The sequence below is a fragment of the Sodiomyces alcalophilus genome, assembly GCF_042370955.1.
Source record: "Sodiomyces alcalophilus JCM 7366 unplaced genomic scaffold ACRALscaffold_4, whole genome shotgun sequence".
Taxonomy (NCBI): Eukaryota; Fungi; Ascomycota; class Sordariomycetes; order Glomerellales; family Plectosphaerellaceae; genus Sodiomyces; species Sodiomyces alcalophilus.
The window spans coordinates 1054163-1071302 of NW_027263535.1; the positions used below are offsets into that span (position 1 = coordinate 1054163).

The 17140-nt window shown below is 53.0% G+C and overlaps 6 protein-coding genes across 6 annotated transcripts; 2 read left to right on the top strand and 4 right to left on the bottom strand.

The window, feature by feature from the left end:
• Positions 1-1052: 1052 nt before the first annotated feature.
• ACRALDRAFT_2027316 (uncharacterized protein) lies at positions 1053-2172 on the bottom strand (the record flags this gene model as incomplete). The annotated part of the gene is made up of 2 exons (XM_071020456.1): positions 1053-1530; positions 1598-2172. 2 exons carry the CDS (start codon positions 2170-2172, stop codon positions 1053-1055), a joined length of 1053 nt encoding a protein of 350 aa, XP_070874623.1.
• Positions 2173-3637: 1465 nt separating this feature from the next.
• Positions 3638-5942, top strand: ACRALDRAFT_211197 (uncharacterized protein; the record flags this gene model as incomplete). The annotated part of the gene is made up of 16 exons (XM_071023554.1): positions 3638-3649; positions 3713-3844; positions 3905-3952; positions 3981-4063; positions 4101-4429; positions 4482-4572; positions 4624-4840; positions 4918-4975; positions 5003-5083; positions 5118-5300; positions 5354-5519; positions 5548-5597; positions 5637-5673; positions 5730-5782; positions 5843-5873; positions 5930-5942. The coding sequence occupies 16 exons, from the start codon at positions 3638-3640 to the stop codon at positions 5940-5942; spliced, it is 1584 nt and encodes a 527-aa protein (XP_070874624.1).
• A 1278-nt stretch (positions 5943-7220) lies between these two features.
• On the bottom strand, positions 7221-11119 carry ACRALDRAFT_1076848 (uncharacterized protein). The gene is made up of 4 exons (XM_071018548.1): positions 11000-11119; positions 9803-10859; positions 7909-9743; positions 7221-7845 (listed from the first exon to the last, which is right to left on the bottom strand). The coding sequence occupies exons 2-4, from the start codon at positions 10803-10805 to the stop codon at positions 7777-7779; spliced, it is 2907 nt and encodes a 968-aa protein (XP_070874625.1). The 5' UTR covers positions 10806-10859; positions 11000-11119; the 3' UTR covers positions 7221-7776.
• A 220-nt stretch (positions 11120-11339) lies between these two features.
• On the top strand, positions 11340-14458 carry ACRALDRAFT_211195 (uncharacterized protein; the record flags this gene model as incomplete). Its single annotated transcript, XM_071023552.1, has 11 exons — positions 11340-11359; positions 11396-11440; positions 11495-11541; positions 11600-11686; positions 11716-11831; positions 11873-11896; positions 11938-12054; positions 12105-13287; positions 13337-13440; positions 13509-14358; positions 14409-14458. The coding sequence occupies 11 exons, from the start codon at positions 11340-11342 to the stop codon at positions 14456-14458; spliced, it is 2643 nt and encodes an 880-aa protein (XP_070874626.1).
• Positions 14459-14657: 199 nt separating this feature from the next.
• On the bottom strand, positions 14658-16433 carry ACRALDRAFT_2019350 (uncharacterized protein; the record flags this gene model as incomplete). The annotated part of the gene is made up of 8 exons (XM_071019973.1): positions 14658-14688; positions 14714-14782; positions 14839-15870; positions 15908-15928; positions 15961-16057; positions 16080-16294; positions 16341-16382; positions 16429-16433. 8 exons carry the CDS (start codon positions 16431-16433, stop codon positions 14658-14660), a joined length of 1512 nt encoding a protein of 503 aa, XP_070874627.1.
• Positions 16434-16467: 34 nt separating this feature from the next.
• On the bottom strand, positions 16468-16974 carry ACRALDRAFT_2041927 (uncharacterized protein; the record flags this gene model as incomplete). The annotated part of the gene is made up of 2 exons (XM_071021202.1): positions 16468-16848; positions 16915-16974. 2 exons carry the CDS (start codon positions 16972-16974, stop codon positions 16468-16470), a joined length of 441 nt encoding a protein of 146 aa, XP_070874628.1.
• Positions 16975-17140: the final 166 nt, after the last annotated feature.

Consider the following 17140-nt stretch of genomic DNA (forward strand, 5'->3'; position numbering starts at 1 on the left):
GAAGGGCAGAGGAGGCGCCTCATGCAGGGGAGTAGTGGCATGTTTGATCTATTAGTGGACGGACAACCACAGCACACGTCCCGGCCTCTAAGAGCCAATGGTTCCCCCAATATCAACCCTTCTTTGCAGGGGGACAATTTGCTGGAACTTACTGTTACGACGGCCAATGAATCCCCTATAGTGGTTTCCAACACAGACATCCTTTGACCTACGCGAATGGTTAGTGAAGGGAGGCGCATGTATGAAACCAGCGGTTCACGACCAGAGTTCCGGGAGAGTCCAAGGTCAAGTACAACCGGATTAAGCGACCATGGTAGCGTGTTACGTCGTGGAGGCGACTTAAGGCGCGACGCTTGCTGCTTCTTACTAGCGGGTGCGGGTGAATCCCGTCCCGAGACATGCGTATGTGCTTCCATAGGCACAGAGACATGACAGGGTCAGATGGGCAACGTGGAGTAACCTGGATGGGAACTATAGCACAGTAAGTACTAAGTAGGTGTAGGGGGTGATTGAACCAGCCACTAACAGAACATCGTTTATCAAACAACCTGCTACGGTTGAATGTGGAGAGTCCATACTTCCAGCGCGTATGACGGGCTTTTCGTTATATGAACTTGATATATGACAGCTCATATACAGGGTGGTTACCGGCAGCAAACAGAGAATATAACAGATTCGCCCTCTGGGAGCATTCTGAGCCTGTTTCCATTGGAAGTGATGAAAATACAAAATGCACCGAAAAACAACCACAGCGAGTAATGATTCTGGGATCACAAAACCACATGATTCAAAGACAGGGAACGTTATATGAAGTAAAAGAAAAGGCAGACAAATGAGTTTTGACATCTCTATCCTCTAGTCTATCCTCTAGAAAGGCCTCTAGGATGGTCTAACCTGTATCCGATGCTGGATGATCGCCCCTTAAACGCCGAACCGAGTTTATGGGTATAGATAGTACCCCGCCCAATGTCGCATACCATGCCAAGAACAAGAAAAGGAAAAATTAAAAGGGTCTAAAGAGAAAACGCACGCTACCCTTTCGCCATGTGACTCTAGTAGCACGAGTAACCACCGTCAATGAGGACATTGGAGCCCGTCATGAAACCCGAAGCGTCCGAGGCGAGGAAGACGCAGAGACCGTTGAGGTCGTCGACGGCGCCGAGCCGGTTCTGGGGCGTCAGACTGCGCCAGATCTTCTTCTGGGCCTCGAGGGCGGGGACGCGGTTGAGGGCGGTGTCCATGTAGCCGGGGGAGATGCAGTTGACGCGGATGCCGTACTTGGCCCACTCGGCGGCGATAGACTTGCCAAACTGGACGACACCGGCCTTGGAGGCGTTGTAGCACGACTGCTCCTGCGGGTAGTTGACGATGCTGCCAGACATGGAGGCCACGAGAATGATGGAGCCGGGCTTCCCGGCGGCAATCATGCGGCGGCCCACCGCCTGCGACATGAGGAAGGTGCCTGTCAGGTTGATGTCGATCAGACGACGGAACATCTTGCTGTCGTACTCCTCGGCCTTGATGTTGGAGCTGGAGAGACTGTTAGTTTTCACGCTCGGCAGCTTGAAAGGTTGCGGGAAATAGAAGTAAAACATACTCAGCGATGCCGGCGGCGTTCACCAGAACGTCGGGAACACCGTACATCTCGACGGCGCGGTCCACAGCGGCGTTGATGGCATCCTCATCACGGACATCGACCTTGAAAAAGGTCACGGGGAGACCCGTCTTCTCGTAGAGCTCGCGGACAGCGGCCTCGCCGAGTTCCTGGTTCGCATCGAAGATGACGAGGTTCTCAGCGCCCGCCTCGACGCAGGCACGAGCCATGTGGTTCCCGAGACCCCGAGCACCGCCAGTGATGACAATGGTCTTGCCATGGACAGACATCTTCTGCATGGTGGGGGACATCTTGCTGTAGGCCTCCTTGGTCAAGGGATAGATGTCCTCATTCTCTTCGGCATCGACCTCAAAATCCGAGTTCTTCTTGGGAGTAACAGGGATAGAAGAACGACCGTCCTTGGGAGCCGGCCAAGTGGTGACGGGGACTTCCTTCTCACGGACGCTGAGTCCGGTGATGGAAGAGGTGGAGAATCCAAGAGCCCGAACGTTGGCGGTGAAACGAGGGGCCACGGAGGCGCGGGTGGCAGCGCGAACAGCACAGCGAAGGGTAGCCATTGCGTTTGGGTGGGATGGTGAGATGTAGGAGAGAGGGATTTGGGTATGTCTTTGTGGGAAGAGAACTGAGGATATAACTACCCTGGTTGGTAAAGTGCCTCAGAAAAGTTTTTTGATAAGATTTTAACTCTCAACGCCTGTTGTGGTGGTGGCGGCTCGCTAAGAATTGGTTAAATTTTATTGCTTCGCACGGCGATTAATGTTGTTGCCTGGCTGGTCCCGTGACTTGGAGAGGCGTATGTGTAAAATGACAAAGTGATGGTGGTGAGTGAAAGGGACTGCAGTGATTAAGGAGAAGCCGAAGCAATGGCTCAAGTGAGTCGGCGTGAAAACTGGGTCGAAGGGGGCGAAAGAAAAAACAATGGGCAAGACCGCGTTTTGACCGGTCAACGATTCGGGGGCAAAGCGACTTTGGATCCAAGGTCTTCAGTTGCGCTTGACAGACTGGGAAGGAGAGCCTCAATAGCGAAGACAGAGCTGTTGCTTCTTATGAAGATATACACAAGTTGTCGAGATGAAGTTGTGTTCAGGGGCTCGCTTTTTTAGGTCAAGAGCGGCAGCTGTAGATCGTCTGATTCCGGAGCGATGTTCCTTGTCGTCGGGGTGAATCAGGAAGGTGAGGCAGTAGAAGCAAGTTGATGGTTGCGGCTGACTCGATCTGAGGAATGAGAGCTTCAACTTCCACCAATACCAGGGTAATTACCACTGTTATCTGTATGAGATTTGCAATGTAAAAACAGAAAGAGCAACAACTCAAATAGTCAAAAGGAGGTTCAATAGAAGAGAATGCGTTAAGGAAGGAGCAAGGAAATGCGGGTGGGCGACGTTGCTATGACCGTAGGGGGAAAGCAGTGGGATAAATAAGCAGGTCAGAATAACAGAGATCGAGGCAGGAACCCCGATTGTCCTTATATACTCTTCTCTAATTAATTACTCCGTACCTTCCCCCATCGTGTAGACTAGCATCCGTATCTCCTAGCTGCTAATTAGTGTGTCGTGTGTGCCTCGGGGGTCGCGGCCCTACCCTGTTGCTTGCTCAGGCGAAAGGAGACGGCTGGGGGTGAGAAGAGAAGGGGACGTTTGGATAGGGGCCCCCAGATGAGGTGAACGGGCGACCGACGCCGCTTCGAGCCTGGCCCGACCCAGTACTAAGGTATCACTATGTACAGGGCTGGTGCGTATCCAGCATGGCAATTCTGTGTCTCCCACTTTAGAACGGTGGGAACTACCGTCCGTCCCTTTCCACCGTATCGAGACGTGAAAAGGTGGATATAGTCCGACGCCGTTTCGCGGAGCTGAGTCGCGGCAAGTCATCCAGCCAAATAAGCATTAATCAGCTCGAAGGCAACGTGGGAAAAGAAAAAAATCTAAGAAATTTAAAGCGGGGAGCTCAAGTACCGAGTACGTCGTACAGTACATGTACCTACCTGGATCCAGCTTATAACCAGGAATACAAAGTAGCGACATGGAAGGCTTTGTTGCGTTGAGCACAGCACAAGGAAAGAGCCAACTCTAACTTTTCTGATGTCATTCTTCGTAGGGCTTCCGCCATCTCCTTGGAAAGTCTAACATGGAAGTGAGCAAGATCCTTCCATTATCTTGGTTTGCCAATATCCCCAAGGTCAGTCATGTGCATTCGCCTCATTGCGAAGAATATGTGATTACGAGGCAAGTACATGAGAGCTTCCGGCGTAAGGCGGTCCGGGCCCCTGGAGCACGGTGATTTGGAAAGTTTGCCGCAGCTTTCCCAAGGTTTGACTTGATTCAGAGGGAAATGAGAGTTGAAAACGGTGGTGAGTGAGGACTAGCCAGATTTGACGGCTGCGAACCGCGAACCCCCACTCCATCTCCTTTTCACTTCTTCTCCTGGACTAGGCACACCGAAGCTTTAGTCTGTGCGCCGATTACCCACCCACGCGTTTAGGTAGTCGTGAGAGGTCCCAATGCCTAGCACATGCGGGAAAAGGCACTGCTTCGCTTCGCTCCCCTCCCCACCTCCTCGCTTCTCAATTCCAAGCAATCCTGCAGCTTCTAGCGTATCGGCTTGCCCCGACCAGCAGGGACCTCGGAGCTCGCAGGCGTGGAGGCTTTGGTGTTCCGTTCCCCATTGTTCCTGCGCCAAGGGCCAGCGCAAGTCTGCTCCACCTCATCACGTCTTGTTCAGGGTCCAACGGGATCGACGTTGGATTGCAGCATGGCAGCACGAGTTCCATCTTTCCCATCACACGAGCCTCGCTCCTCCGCTCTCTTCGTTCATGTGGGGGTCGGCGGAGATTCCTTTCCCTGTCCTCCCATTGTTATGACACGAGGTATCTTACCACCAAGCTTAAAACTATCTTATTCCCACAATACTGTCGCAAATCTGGATCTGTCCTGCGGACCAGTTGAGGGGAATGGAGAGTGGGGGGGAAAGATGCGGAAAAATGTACGTAAATAGATCTTCGGCGTTAGAGGGGATGATCTCTCGATGGATGGACTCCCGCTAAAACCTAGCTATGGTTTTTCGGTAATTCTCTTGGCTTTGTCCTGTAACGTCGTGTCGGGGTCGGGATTCGGTCTCCCAAGCCCATCAGATAACCTGCTCGGCGGATTCGGGCAAGTCGGGGTAAGCATGGATGGAGAAGGAATGCCGATACCGTACGAACAAAAAGTAATCGGAGTGTACAACGTACGTTGTAAAGCAGAGTACAATGTATAACCTAAGCCTGGAGGGCTGTTGGTTGCTACGGCTCATCTTTGATTCAGTTCACCTTATCTGCCGAAAACACCAAAAAGTTGCGTTGGGAGAATACCACGATACAATGTCCACATTCCCTTTTCCGTGTCTAAGATATCCAGCCATCCACATATTGCGCCGGTAAGAGGGCAGTAGATCACTCCCCTGATGCGGCCATCCGAGACATTACTATTCGTAAGAAAAAGGGAGACAAAAAGAAAAAAGGCAGGTCACACGGGCATCCATCCCATCGTGTTCAGCCCGTTGTGCAGCAACCAAATGCAAGACATGGAATGCCAGTTGCAGGGCATCCGTCTGTGTCTTGCCAATTGGAATTGGACAACGACCCGAGACTCGCGGATGCCCATCCTTTCATGCCGGGGCGCTCTGTTGAAACAACAGGGGGCGAGCGGTGTGCACGGCGTTGATACCACCGCGAGGGCGATCTGTCCATGAGAATCTCAGCTAACATCCCACAGTTTGTTCTCTCAGAACGGTACGGATACGGCGACATGCAATACAATGGGACGGACATCGTCGAACAAGGGTCACGCGCCTCCCTTTCGCGTACTAGCATCCATCTCTCCCCGTCCCATGCCTCCCCTCGGCCCCACCGAGCTAGACTTCAACTGTTCGTGTTCCTGGACCTTATTACATAGGTCCCGGTCCTCACCGCCATTGGCAGAAGTTGATGAGATTGCAGTAACCTGTGGCCGTACTCGGTACTGATGTCTCGATTGCTGTCAAGACAAACGGAGGATCGCCCTAGCTGCGACGGACACAATTGGTGACTCACAAGCATACCCGATATCGGGATTCGACGTGGGATTTATCACACAAAAGCATGTCAAATGACTTTCAATTACCATTTCACCGTGTCGGGACATCTACCAAGTATGGGGCTTGAAATGATAGCTCTCGACAGAATACGGAGGACATGGTATACGTTGTAAGAGCATGAGGAATGTTTCCAGAACGCCAATGGGTAGGATTCCTGAGCAACCTACCGAATTACAACGTACAACGTACACTTGTCCGGAGTGCAGGCGATTGAGTCACTCTGCTCACGGTTCCGTCCCGCTTAATCTGTCATCCTTAATGACTGACGATCATGTGGTGGCCAGTCCCACATACTGAGATTAGGCCTTCCAGACTCCGTTCCAGACCCCTGATTTCCCCCAAAAGGATGCGTAACGGTACGCTTGGACCTTTTGCTGGCGGGAACGTCATGCACGTGCCCAGGACGGTGGGTGAATGGAGAGGAACCCCAAGGTCCCAGACGCTCCCGCAACGTGAGCATACCATGGACGACGAAACGACAGAGAGGGAAGAGGACGCGATAACTTCAACTGACCGACATTGGTGAAACCACAATTACGAATTATGTACACACTACCGAATCCTGTCTCCGATCGCACGGATTCTCGTGATGTACGTTGTATCTAATTACCTGGTTGCTCATTCATTTCTTCGGATTCGAGCAGGTAATTTCGCTGTTGGCCAGGGGAGGCTTGCTCAGGTGGTCAGCTGGATCGCAAACTTCTCCTATATGTACGTTGTAATACAATACCAATACCCCATCCCGCAATCATCGCGAAATCGTACAAGGGACCCATCTGGGATCCAGGTCCTGCCCGAATCCGCCTAAGCTTCAAAGGCCTGTCCGAGTTTCGTTCCCCGGAGATAGCTCTCCACCCGAACCGTCCGTCCTTACTCAAGTCTGGTTTCCCCCACAATCCGCATCTTTGCGAAATCTGCCACCCATTTTCGCAACTGCCAAATTAAATCCACTCCACCAGAAACGCGTGCAGGGTGGGACGGGAGACGACGTGGGAAAGTGGCGACGGCGTGGGGGAGCCACACCATACAGACGAGACACGCCATCAGTTGAATCCCGATGTCATGGCACTTGGCCGCCGGGGCGGGATGTGAAGCTTCAGGATTTGCCAAGGCGTGCATTTGTCATTTCTCTCAGTTGACCGCCTCCCAATTTTGACGATCAGATAATTACAACGTTGTTGTATACAACGGGTACGTTGTAGTAACTCGACACAAGTGTCAAGTCGATGTACCAACCTACGCACACCTATAACGTGGTGTGATAAGTACATACATCGGCTCAACATTTTTGTCTCGTCACTGTACCGTACCTCCAACGGCACGGTACCAGAGCCATAGATCAGGTGTCCGTAAATGAAACGGTGATACGAAATTATTGGTCTCAGCCCTCATCTTCTTGCTTATTTTGTTTCTTAGCTTGTCAAGGCGTTCAGTCGTCGTCGAAGCGTACGAAATACAGACGATTCGGTCAACCCGAGGGACGGTCACCTGTGCTGAACATTCGTACATACAGTACGAAGTACATGTTTCGTATTTTCAAGATTATGAATGGACTGACTAATCATGGGCCGCTTCAACCCAGCTGCGCCTGGCAAAGTGACTGCGAAGTACAAAGCACGTACGCTGCCTACAACGGTACTTACCCTAGGGAACTGTACACTGCAACATCTCCACGTAATCGCCCACACGGTAAGGACAGGCCTTCATTTGATGCGGGCAGCCCCGGGCTCCCCGGATGAAGACGAATGCTGAACCCAACTCTGCGCCAGTTGCACCAGAACGTCTGGACATTGCCTCTTCCCTTCCTCCGTCTCGTCCTTGTGCCCCCAAAAGAAACCTCAAAAACTTCCCAGTTCCGTAACGCCAGGGTATTACCGACCTATTTTGGCTCCTTCTGTTCCAACACCTCATCCTTTTCTATAATACAGACCTTTGTGTGATGAGAGCCAGTTTCGGCCAGCCGGGCCACGTCGTGATGACACCAAAGACCGCGGAAGCCAAAAGTCTGCCCCGATTCTTTCAGCCAAATGAAAGCTCTATACGCTACCCTACTCCCGGGACACCTGCTCGCTTTGCCTTGGCTCGATCAGGTCCAGAATCGACGAAATATACTCGCCCTGGTGAGGTGGGGCTGTTAATATGCTTTGCGGAAAAAAAGGGGAAAAAGGTAAGAATCTTACAAGAGGTTGATTATGGGCGAGGAGGTAGAAGAGATGTGGACGCAGGGCGAGGAACAAGCGTTCGTTCCAGCCGCCCGATTCGCCTTGCCGCAAGAGTTCCTCCTCCGACTGCGTCTTGGGGGCATTCCGCGCAATGTTGCGAAGAATGAGGGCCGCACTGAGAGGGATGCCGCCCGGCTGGGGAGGCGCTGCAGGGTTTCGCTCGTCCAAGACGGTCGGCGTCTCCAAGTACGTCAGGGTTAAGAGTTTGGCGGGCTGGACCCAGTTGGGCCGTGAGCTGGCGCTGTGGGACTTGGCCACGTCGGGCGGGAAAATACAGGCGGCATGAGTCGCGATGTGACGGGCAAAAGCGCCAAACTCTTGTTCGACGGGCGCACTAAATGCAGTACAATCTGCCCAACGGCATGCGAACGGCTTTGTCTCATTGGGGAAAAGGCCATCGGCGTTCTTGCTGATACCCACGTGGGCGATCGTCACATGGGTCGCCATGTCGTGCGCATTGTGGAAGAAGAGACCGCACTTCTCTCCAGGCCTGTCGGAATCCCAGAGGCAGCGACGGTATTCTTTACCATCGAGGCCGATGGGCAGCCGACGTGCGCGAATGCCCTGGATAATGAATTTCTGTTGCGGCTCACCGGGACCATCCGTCGTCAGAACCTCAGCCTTGGACTCCTTGTAAACAGTCGTACTGTTGCGAATAAAGTCGGCAGGCGTGATTAGGAACTGTCCGATGGACTTGAGGGCCGCGTTGAACCCGTTCTGGTACGCCTGCCAAGCTGTGATCTGGGTGACGAAGGAATCCTTGTCCTCCTCAAAGAAACACCTGACCCACGCCTGACATCGTTCGGGCTCGTTCAGTTTCAGGAGATCCTGGAGTAGATCGGGCGGCATGGGACAAGGGACCTCGGGAGGGGCGTGCTTCAGCTCCGGCGTCATGATAATCTGTCGCTGTGTCTGCTTGGCGCCATGTGAAAGGAGGCGCACAAGGTGAGTAACCAGGTGCTGACACTCGACCGAACGAAGGAGAGTATCGACATCCGAAACTACAGCAGTGTACTGGTACAGGAAGTCGAGGCAGGCATCTTTCAGCTCGTTGTCGTCCACCAGTAGCCAGTTGGTGATTCTCCGAAGAACGCTCGGTGGAACATCGTCGAGCTTGTTGGTCTCTTCGGAGTAAATAGAGATTCGGGTAAGCGCACGCAGGCAGCCGAGGACCACACCGAGATCATCCGAGTCGACACAGCCCATGAGGACCTTGTAAAGAGGGTCGCTAGACTCGAGCTCGAGGTAAGGTGTCAGAGCCTCAGCGACCTCGATCATGAGGTGTTTCAGTTCAATGACAGAATCTCGGGGAGGAAGCTTGAGCGCAATGCAAATGGCGTCCTTCACCACAAGCGCTTTGATGGATAGAAAGTAGGCGTTATCTGCTAAAAGGGCCATGTTGCGGAGTGTAAGGGCGGCTTCGTTGATGAGCTGGAGCCGGTCTGCAAAGTCCGCAGGCTGTACCAAATCGATACGATGCTTCGGCTTCAGAGAGTCGATGCGCTCCAGGATGTCAGGAGTTCCATCGATGGAAAGGATGTTGGGACCGGTCGCGCGGCACCAGGGCGGAAATGGGTCGACCTCCCACTTCACTTCGTAGAAAAGGCTGCTCACGTCCAAGATCTTTTCGACGAGCCCGCGGGCAAGATCACCGAACTGCTCGAACCGAAATTTGTCTCCTCGCTCATACGAGATTCGGACCAAATGGTTGAGCGCAAAAGCCTGTTCGCTGGGGATGCCGGACAGCAAGCCATTCACACAGCGGATGTAAATGCTGGGGGGCATGTTGACACCTGCATATCGTAAGTCCCGAGAAACAACCTTGACAGAAGTACGTTGGCAAGGGACTTACCGGGTGGAAATCGCGGCCCGTTAAGAGGTTGCGGCTGTTGCGCTGCATATCGCCGTCGAGCAAACGCAGTCGGGTTATTGCTTGGCGTGTCGACGGGACGCAGTGGGATTCCATGTATGGGCTGAAAGGCAGAAGGCTGATACGCGTCCACAGACGACGAAATGTTCTCTATGTTGGGAGGGGTGAAGCTGTCACTGGGCCCACGTTGAACACGCCCGTGGGCAGGGAACGGGACTGGAGTCTGAGCCAAGTGACCAGGGGTTTGGGTTTGGGCTTTCGTTGGGTAATGAGCAGGCGAGTTGTTCCGGTGACCATTCTGAGGCGTTGCACTGGTTCGGTCCTGGTTGCCATTGACGGCATGTGAGGCTGCCTGCGTGGCCGAAGACTGTCGAGATGAGCGGGCCGGAGCTGTGTCAGGTTGAAAGATGACTCGCTGCGGAGGTGCTTCTCTCAGACCCCGCGAGGCGCGAAGACTGGCACTGGTAGGGGTGGTCTCGGGTGCCGCGCGGTCTCGTGAAGGAGTGGCGGTTCCATCGTCCCCAGAAGCAGCCGAGTCGCCAGCCATGGAGCTTTCATGTTTTCCTCCGCGAAAGTTCTCCCGAGTGCGTGTCAACAGAGATCCGCCCTTTGCGGTGACATCTTCCAGGATATCTTTGGGAGGTGGCTCCTTCCCATGAATGGTACTGATTTCAAACGCCGCCAGGTTCTTGTAGTATTTCTCCTTTAGCTGATAGGCTGTAGATGGTTCATTGGTTGTAGGGATTCCCAGCTTCTCCCTCATCTTGCGCCAAAGCAACTTCTCTTCCGTCACTTTGTCATAGCCACCGTTCGCAACAATCAGATTGAACGTCTTGAAAAGATCAATATTAATGTTGGAAACCTTCGGTTCAGGGTCCAGGGTGGTGCCGCGTTGTGCGTGGTAGGCTTTAAGCCGAGCCATAAACTCCTCATACTCCGGAGTACGATCGATCGTATGTATGGGGTTCTCCGATTCGGTTGTCATCTTCGCAGACTGGCGCGCTCGAGAACGCGACAGCTATCAGTCCAACTGTAATTTCTGTACCAAGCAGTCAGCAAAGGGATACTCTTGAAATTGAGTTGTCTCAAGCTGGCTGAGAGACCATGGAGGGCGAGGATGCTTGTTGATGTTGGCCATAAAAAATCGCGATGACGAGCGATGGTAAAGAGCGTACACACCTTGTTGTACCACGGATGAAGAGCATGTGCGCAACGCAGCAAAGTCTGTTCGGGCGCGCGGGTGCGCAGTTGTTTGAGAGCCTCACTACTATGATCCGCCCGCGCAAGGAAGTCGTGCAGATGCGATTGGGACGAATTGTTGTTCTAGTGACGGAGATCCTAGCAGACGCCCTTGAGAACTGGCCGCGCCACAAACTTCGCCCTACCAGGTACCGACGAAGTACTCCGTGTGAATACCAATGGGTGGCGCTTTCTCAGACTGTGCTAGCTGCATATCTCTTATCTACACGTGCCACTTGCTTATCGTTCTTCGATCCATTCTGGCTGGGAGTTTCCGTTTATGGTAACTGTTCCTTCCGTGTGATCTTTACTTCGTAGCACCGTGATCTTGATGAGCTTGCTGCCTTACCCTCGGCGCCATGACCTGAGTCTTGTCGATGCGTGTCTCTTCTAGAGTCTATCAACTCTCCGGGACTCTCTAGGTCACGAATTGAGATCACAACCGACGCTATATCCCAATCATTCCGCACTCTACTGTCCTCGTGCCTGCCGAATCGTATTATTAGCATGGAACCCCTCGTCTCTGGCCTCGTCCCGTAGCTGACCCTTCTCCCTTTGACCCAAAGACGGCGTCTCATTGTGACCTCTCATTATGGCGTCGCAATTGGGGGCCAGTAGGCCCCAGACGTACACCTTTCCACTGACCAGAGCTTCAGTGGGATTTCTTCATTCGCTTTCTCAAGAGCAACATCGAAGGACGCATACCACCGACGTGACATTGACTCTTGAATCCGAAGGACAGACCCTAAGCGAAGCCCACCAGTTCGGGAACGTGATCAGAGCGACGCCCGGCTTTGTTCTTGTCCTCCGTAGCGGGCCCCATCAACTGGTAAATGGGTCGCCATCTACCATGGTTATATTGACTGATTATATGACAGGAGACGCTGTGCTTGGGGGAACTGGCCCCATCCAATACCCGGCACATCATGTACGAACTTTCTCAACGCGAGACAGAAAAGACATTTCGCCTGAGATACGAGCTTTCCCGGGTAAAAGTCACAAAGATTAGCCACCCAGCCAGTTGCGTGCTAATGTAACAACCTAGGGGGAGATACGCGAGATACGCGCCGAATTCTCGAGGCAGGTCGACTTCATACAGACTATGCGGCTTCTCGAGGAGATGGGACTTTGGGTCCGTCGATCTAAGACCTCTTCTTCACGTTCCTATGCTGCGACCCCTCCATCGTTTTCGCGACCGTTCTTACAACATACAGATTTCTCGCCGCCCCTTCTCTCAGGCGCGAGCTTTCAGACTCCCCCAATTCTGCATCACCGACACTACATTCCGACTTCTCCTTACCAGCATGGAACGTCACTATCGTCCCCGTTTGCCCATTCCTCGTCTCCGTTCGAGCTAGCAACCAACCATGTGTCTCCATCTCCGCTGATGTCGAATCGGGAGACGCTTCACCCATTCCCAGGGCAACAAGCTCCTCACGGCTCTAGTCTTCTAAACACGAGTGGCGAAGCACTACTCGGTACCCAGCAGCGAATGTCCCATTATGACTCCGTTCGGGCAGTAAGCTCAAGCCCCTTGCACATGGGGGCCCCGCACGGTTCGAGGCCAGAAGGTCTTCATTCTCTCAATGGTCTGACAGGCGGTCACCTACCCCGGACACACCGGCCTTTTGACAAGCCTTTGACGACTTCGGAGACCCCTAGGCCAAGGTCACCGATCTCCCGGCCCAGTTCCCTGACAAGCATGCAACATATGCTGCCTCCCCCAAGGCGGCTCCCATTCCAGCACTCCCCCAAGAAGAGACACGACTTGGATGCGAACCCTCAGCATGAAATTGGTCCTTCCGGGCAGACTAACTCAGCGGTGACTACAGCGGACCCGGATCAACGACCTATCTTATCCCCTGTGCTCCAAAATCCCATCTCGACTCCGTTCATGGAAAGACGATTGGCAACACCTCAGGATACAGGTGTCCATCGGCAAGGGGCCATGCATACATTCAATATGGGAGAGGCAGGTCCCAAGTCAGCGGCACTCTCACCCAATTCAGAGCTCGTACCCACGAAGCCTAGACGCTCTAGAAAACGCGCTGCTGCCTCTGGGGAATCGATGCCAAAGAATAAGCCTGAAACCATAGAACAGCCCCTGCGGGGGAAGGCTTCTAATGCACCACACGAAGACGACAATTTGCCTTGTGGCCAGTCCAGTACAAGGCCGATTCGTACAACCACAAAATTCGACGGTTCATTCCAAACAGCCTATGCCAATAGTGAACTAACGACAGGCTCAAAGGAGTTATCATGCGTTGAGCCGAACAGTACCGCCCGATCCGGCCATGGGACAACCAGAGGAAGTGGAGCCCGTAGCAAGAAACGTCAAAAGCGAGGAGGTTCTCTTCGAGAGGCCAAAGTCCAACAACCGGGTCTGAAGTCCGTTTTAGAGTCCCAAGACATCGCTATTCAGGCACATGCCACTTCTGATGTCTCTGAGCAAAGTGGACTCGAGTCGAAAGTCACAGAACACGGGCCGGTTCCCGATGGGATGAACGACAGCTGGAAAGCATCCTCACGTCTTCGTCCCCGGAAGAACGATGCGCGGGCTTCTCGGGTGTCGCAAAGGCAAACCCTGGCAGATGGAGCAATTCTCAACACCAGAGGCATAGCGGCCAAGGGCATTGGACCGGTGAGGGGGTCATGTTTGCACACTCCTGACGGAATTGGTTTGAGTGGCACAAGGAGCGCGTCGCGTTCGGGACCTCAACGCGATACTAACTCTCAAAATGTCGATGTCTCCAGTGACCTTCAAAATCACGAACACGGCTGCGGGCCCCAGGCGACCATGAACAAGGAGAATACCGTCAACGTCTCTGATGCACTGCTTCCATGTAATGACCAAGGTTCACAAACCGTGGCTGATGCGGTCGAAGCGGACGAGCCTACGGCAGTTCATCTCGAGAAGCATGACGTTGCCACACAGACGACTTCGATGACCAAGGATGCAATGACCAGCTGCTGTATCGGGAAGCCAGGAACCCATGCCACGTCGCAAAGTGACATGCCTGCTTCACATTCTGACCTGCAGGCCATAGAAGACGCAACTGCTCGCAGGGACTCGGCATATGACGGTGATACACTGATAGTCGGCCTGCAGCTAATCGATGAGGCAAGGGCTTTGGTGCACGAGCATCTCGATGGCGATCTCGACTGTCTTATGCTTGGCTCTGAAGTGGACATGCGGGAATCTACGGCGACGATGCTGCAATCTGTCGAAAGACTGGCGCAGGAAACATTAGACAAACACGGCACTGGTATTCTAAACCTACACTTTGGCAGGATGATGGGTAGCTATTTAAGAACACGCCAGGTCAATTTGCCTGGTCTAACGTGCTAGATGAACAGATGAACAAAATCAAATCGATGTTGTTAAACTGGTTTTTTTGACTGATTTTTGTACAAGAACATAACCTATTCTACAGCGCTGTTTCTTTTTTTTTTTTCCTTTTCTTTTTTTTTTTCCTTTTCTTTTTTTTTCCCTTTTTTTTTTCCCCCTTGTTTTTTTTTCCCCCTTGTTTTTTTTTCCCCCTTGTTTTTTTTTCCCCCTTGTTTTTTTTTCCCCTTTGACCTTCTCACTGGAGTCATTTCATACATCGCTCGTGTATGTATACATAATACTGAACCAATTTTCATAATCCTCACTGTCGCTCCCTCTTCGCCATGCACACATATTCAACACCACGAAACTCAAGTAGTACCTCCACCTGGAGTCTACATCCCAAGACATTCACCTGATCAATCCGCGGGGTCGAATCTTCAATACAGACCGGCCGCGACGCGTCCGCAGACAGACGAGGGGCCGAACAGGGATGGGATTCTCGGCGAGCGCTTGACGGCCGGTTGGTGTCGACCTCAGCGTCCGGACTGCTTGCTCGACCGTTCTTTGAGCTTGCCTTCTGATCCGACTCTTGGTCATGTATCTGATTGCTACAGGCTCTTTCTCTTTAGAATCCACGTCCATGACGCTCTGGTAGTAAGAGGCCGCGATGTCCTCGTGGTCTTGATGGATCATGTCCTCGGGAAGCTTTCCACTGGCCTTACCAGTCTGGCTGATGTAGTCCGTGTCGATGCTGTCCATATCGTCGCTGTCCATGTCGCTGTCCATGTCGCTGTCCATGTCGCTGTCCATGTCGCTGTCCATGTCGCTGTCCATGTCGCTGTCCATGTCGCTGTCCATGTCGCTGTCCGTGTCGATGCTATCCATATCGATGCTATCCATATCGATGCTATCCGTGTTCTCGTTGCCATATACATCCACGGCGTCGTCATCTTTCTTCGGGAATTTGCTTCTACCGTTTTGTGCTTGGATGGGGCCTACAGCAGCCCCGCCATCTTTCTCGAGGATGCGCATTCCATCAGACTCCTCTTGGGTGGCGGGGTGGATTGTTTTCCCAAATGTAGTGCTGGGCTGACGCCGCTTTACAGGTGTGGCAATAGCATATAGATCTTCCAAATCAGGGTATTCCGGAATTGGCGAAAGGTGGGTATAGACAGTTGGGCGGTGGCTTGAGGACTCGACTGGCCGGGTTTCCATTGAGTTCTTAGATCGAAGTCTCATAGAGAAGGGCGGCGGCCTGCCAAAGGGGTGCGCCTCTGTCGTTTGCACAGGCCTGACAGCCTCAGCCCGGAAAGCATGTTCCGAGGCGGACCCCACGCCGTAGCCGTTGAGGTAAGCTGGCCGTGCTGCAGGAGGTCGAGGTGTTTCCCGGAGGCCAAAAAACCAAGCGCACGCCGCGTACGGGTCAGCGGTGAGATGTTGTTGGCCCATGTTGTGTGATGACTGATCTTGGGTGACTATGCTCGTGAAAGTATATGCAATATAAGCTGAAAATTGACAGGGAGGGATACTGAACAAGACTGAGGGTGGTCACACAGGAGAGGGTGCCGACGGGGATGTTTGGAACGTTTGGAACGTAGGGAAGAGGAGGGAAGACGGGGATTTCTTGGTGAACGACGAGACCAGGTCAATATATATATGTGATTGCCCTTACCAGCGGAAAACAACAACAAAAGCCCCTTCGCTGAGCGTTGAGCTTATCTGGCTGTAAGGCTGGCAGCATGGGGCAATAGTCGCGCACGTAGGTTGGTGGCGTATCTGTGTGCGAAGTGTGTTTCTTCCTTCCAATATTTCTTCCCTTCTTGTTGGGTTTGTTTTCTTTGAAGACGGCTTCGAAAGACAAAGCCTTTGACGAGGCATGATGCCCATGGGAACTTGGGCTTGTTCTAGGTTTTTCCTTTGAAAGGGAATGTCCAATAAAAAAAGTCGGACAAGAGGAACCAAGTGACGCAGAGCCGGCTCGTCTGCTGCATACTTCCTGAAAAGAGAACATTATTGACAAGAAAAAGTATAAACAAACTTCATGCCCTCGTCCAGTCATTACCGCAGCCCCACGGGCTCAAGCCTTGCTCTCCTTCTTCTCCCCTTCGACCTTGTCCTCGGGGGAGAAGGTCAGGCTGATGCTATTAACACAGTGCCGTTCATCGGTGGGCGTATCGAAGCCTTCCCCTTTGAATACATGGCCCAAGTGTCCGCCGCAATTCGAGCACACGATCTCCGTGCGAGCCATGCCGAATGACCGGTCTTCGTGGCGGGTAACGGCACCAGGTAGGCTGTCGTAGTAGGCGGGCCAGCCACAGCCCGACTTGAACTTGTGGTTGGCCTTGTAGAGGGGCGTACCGCAGCCGGCACAGCCATATACCCCTTCAGATGGGTAGTGTTTATCAAACTTTCCGGAACCTGGAGGCTCGGTACCCTTCTCGCGAAGGATGCGGAATTGCTCTGAATAAAGTTCGCTGTCAACCGTTTTGGCTCGGGCTTGCGGAAAAGGAGAAAAAGGGGCCGCCTCACCTTTATTGAGAACCGCACGCCACTCGTCGTCGGTTCTCTGGTCGGGGTAACTCATAGTTTTGGAGGCTGAAGCCGACGTGCCAAAGAGGGAGCTCAGGAGGGGGATTGGCATGGAGGCTTGAAGAGAGCCGCGGTAGGTGAGGGGCGATGCAAACTTTGGTGGCGTGAGATTGGGCGTCCTGGCTCGGGCAAACCTGGAGATGGTGAAGAAGACAGTTGAG

Coding starts and splice junctions, on each gene's coding strand:
- ACRALDRAFT_1076848 (XM_071018548.1), bottom strand. CDS start 10,805: ATGACAACCGAATCGGAGAACCCCATACATACGATCGATCGTACTCCG. Junction 9,744..9,802: donor CGGGCCGCGATTTCCACCCG/GTAAGTCCCTTG, acceptor TACGATATGCAG/GTGTCAACATGCCCCCCAGC. Junction 7,846..7,908: donor TCGCCCATAATCAACCTCTT/GTAAGATTCTTA, acceptor CCACCTCACCAG/GGCGAGTATATTTCGTCGAT.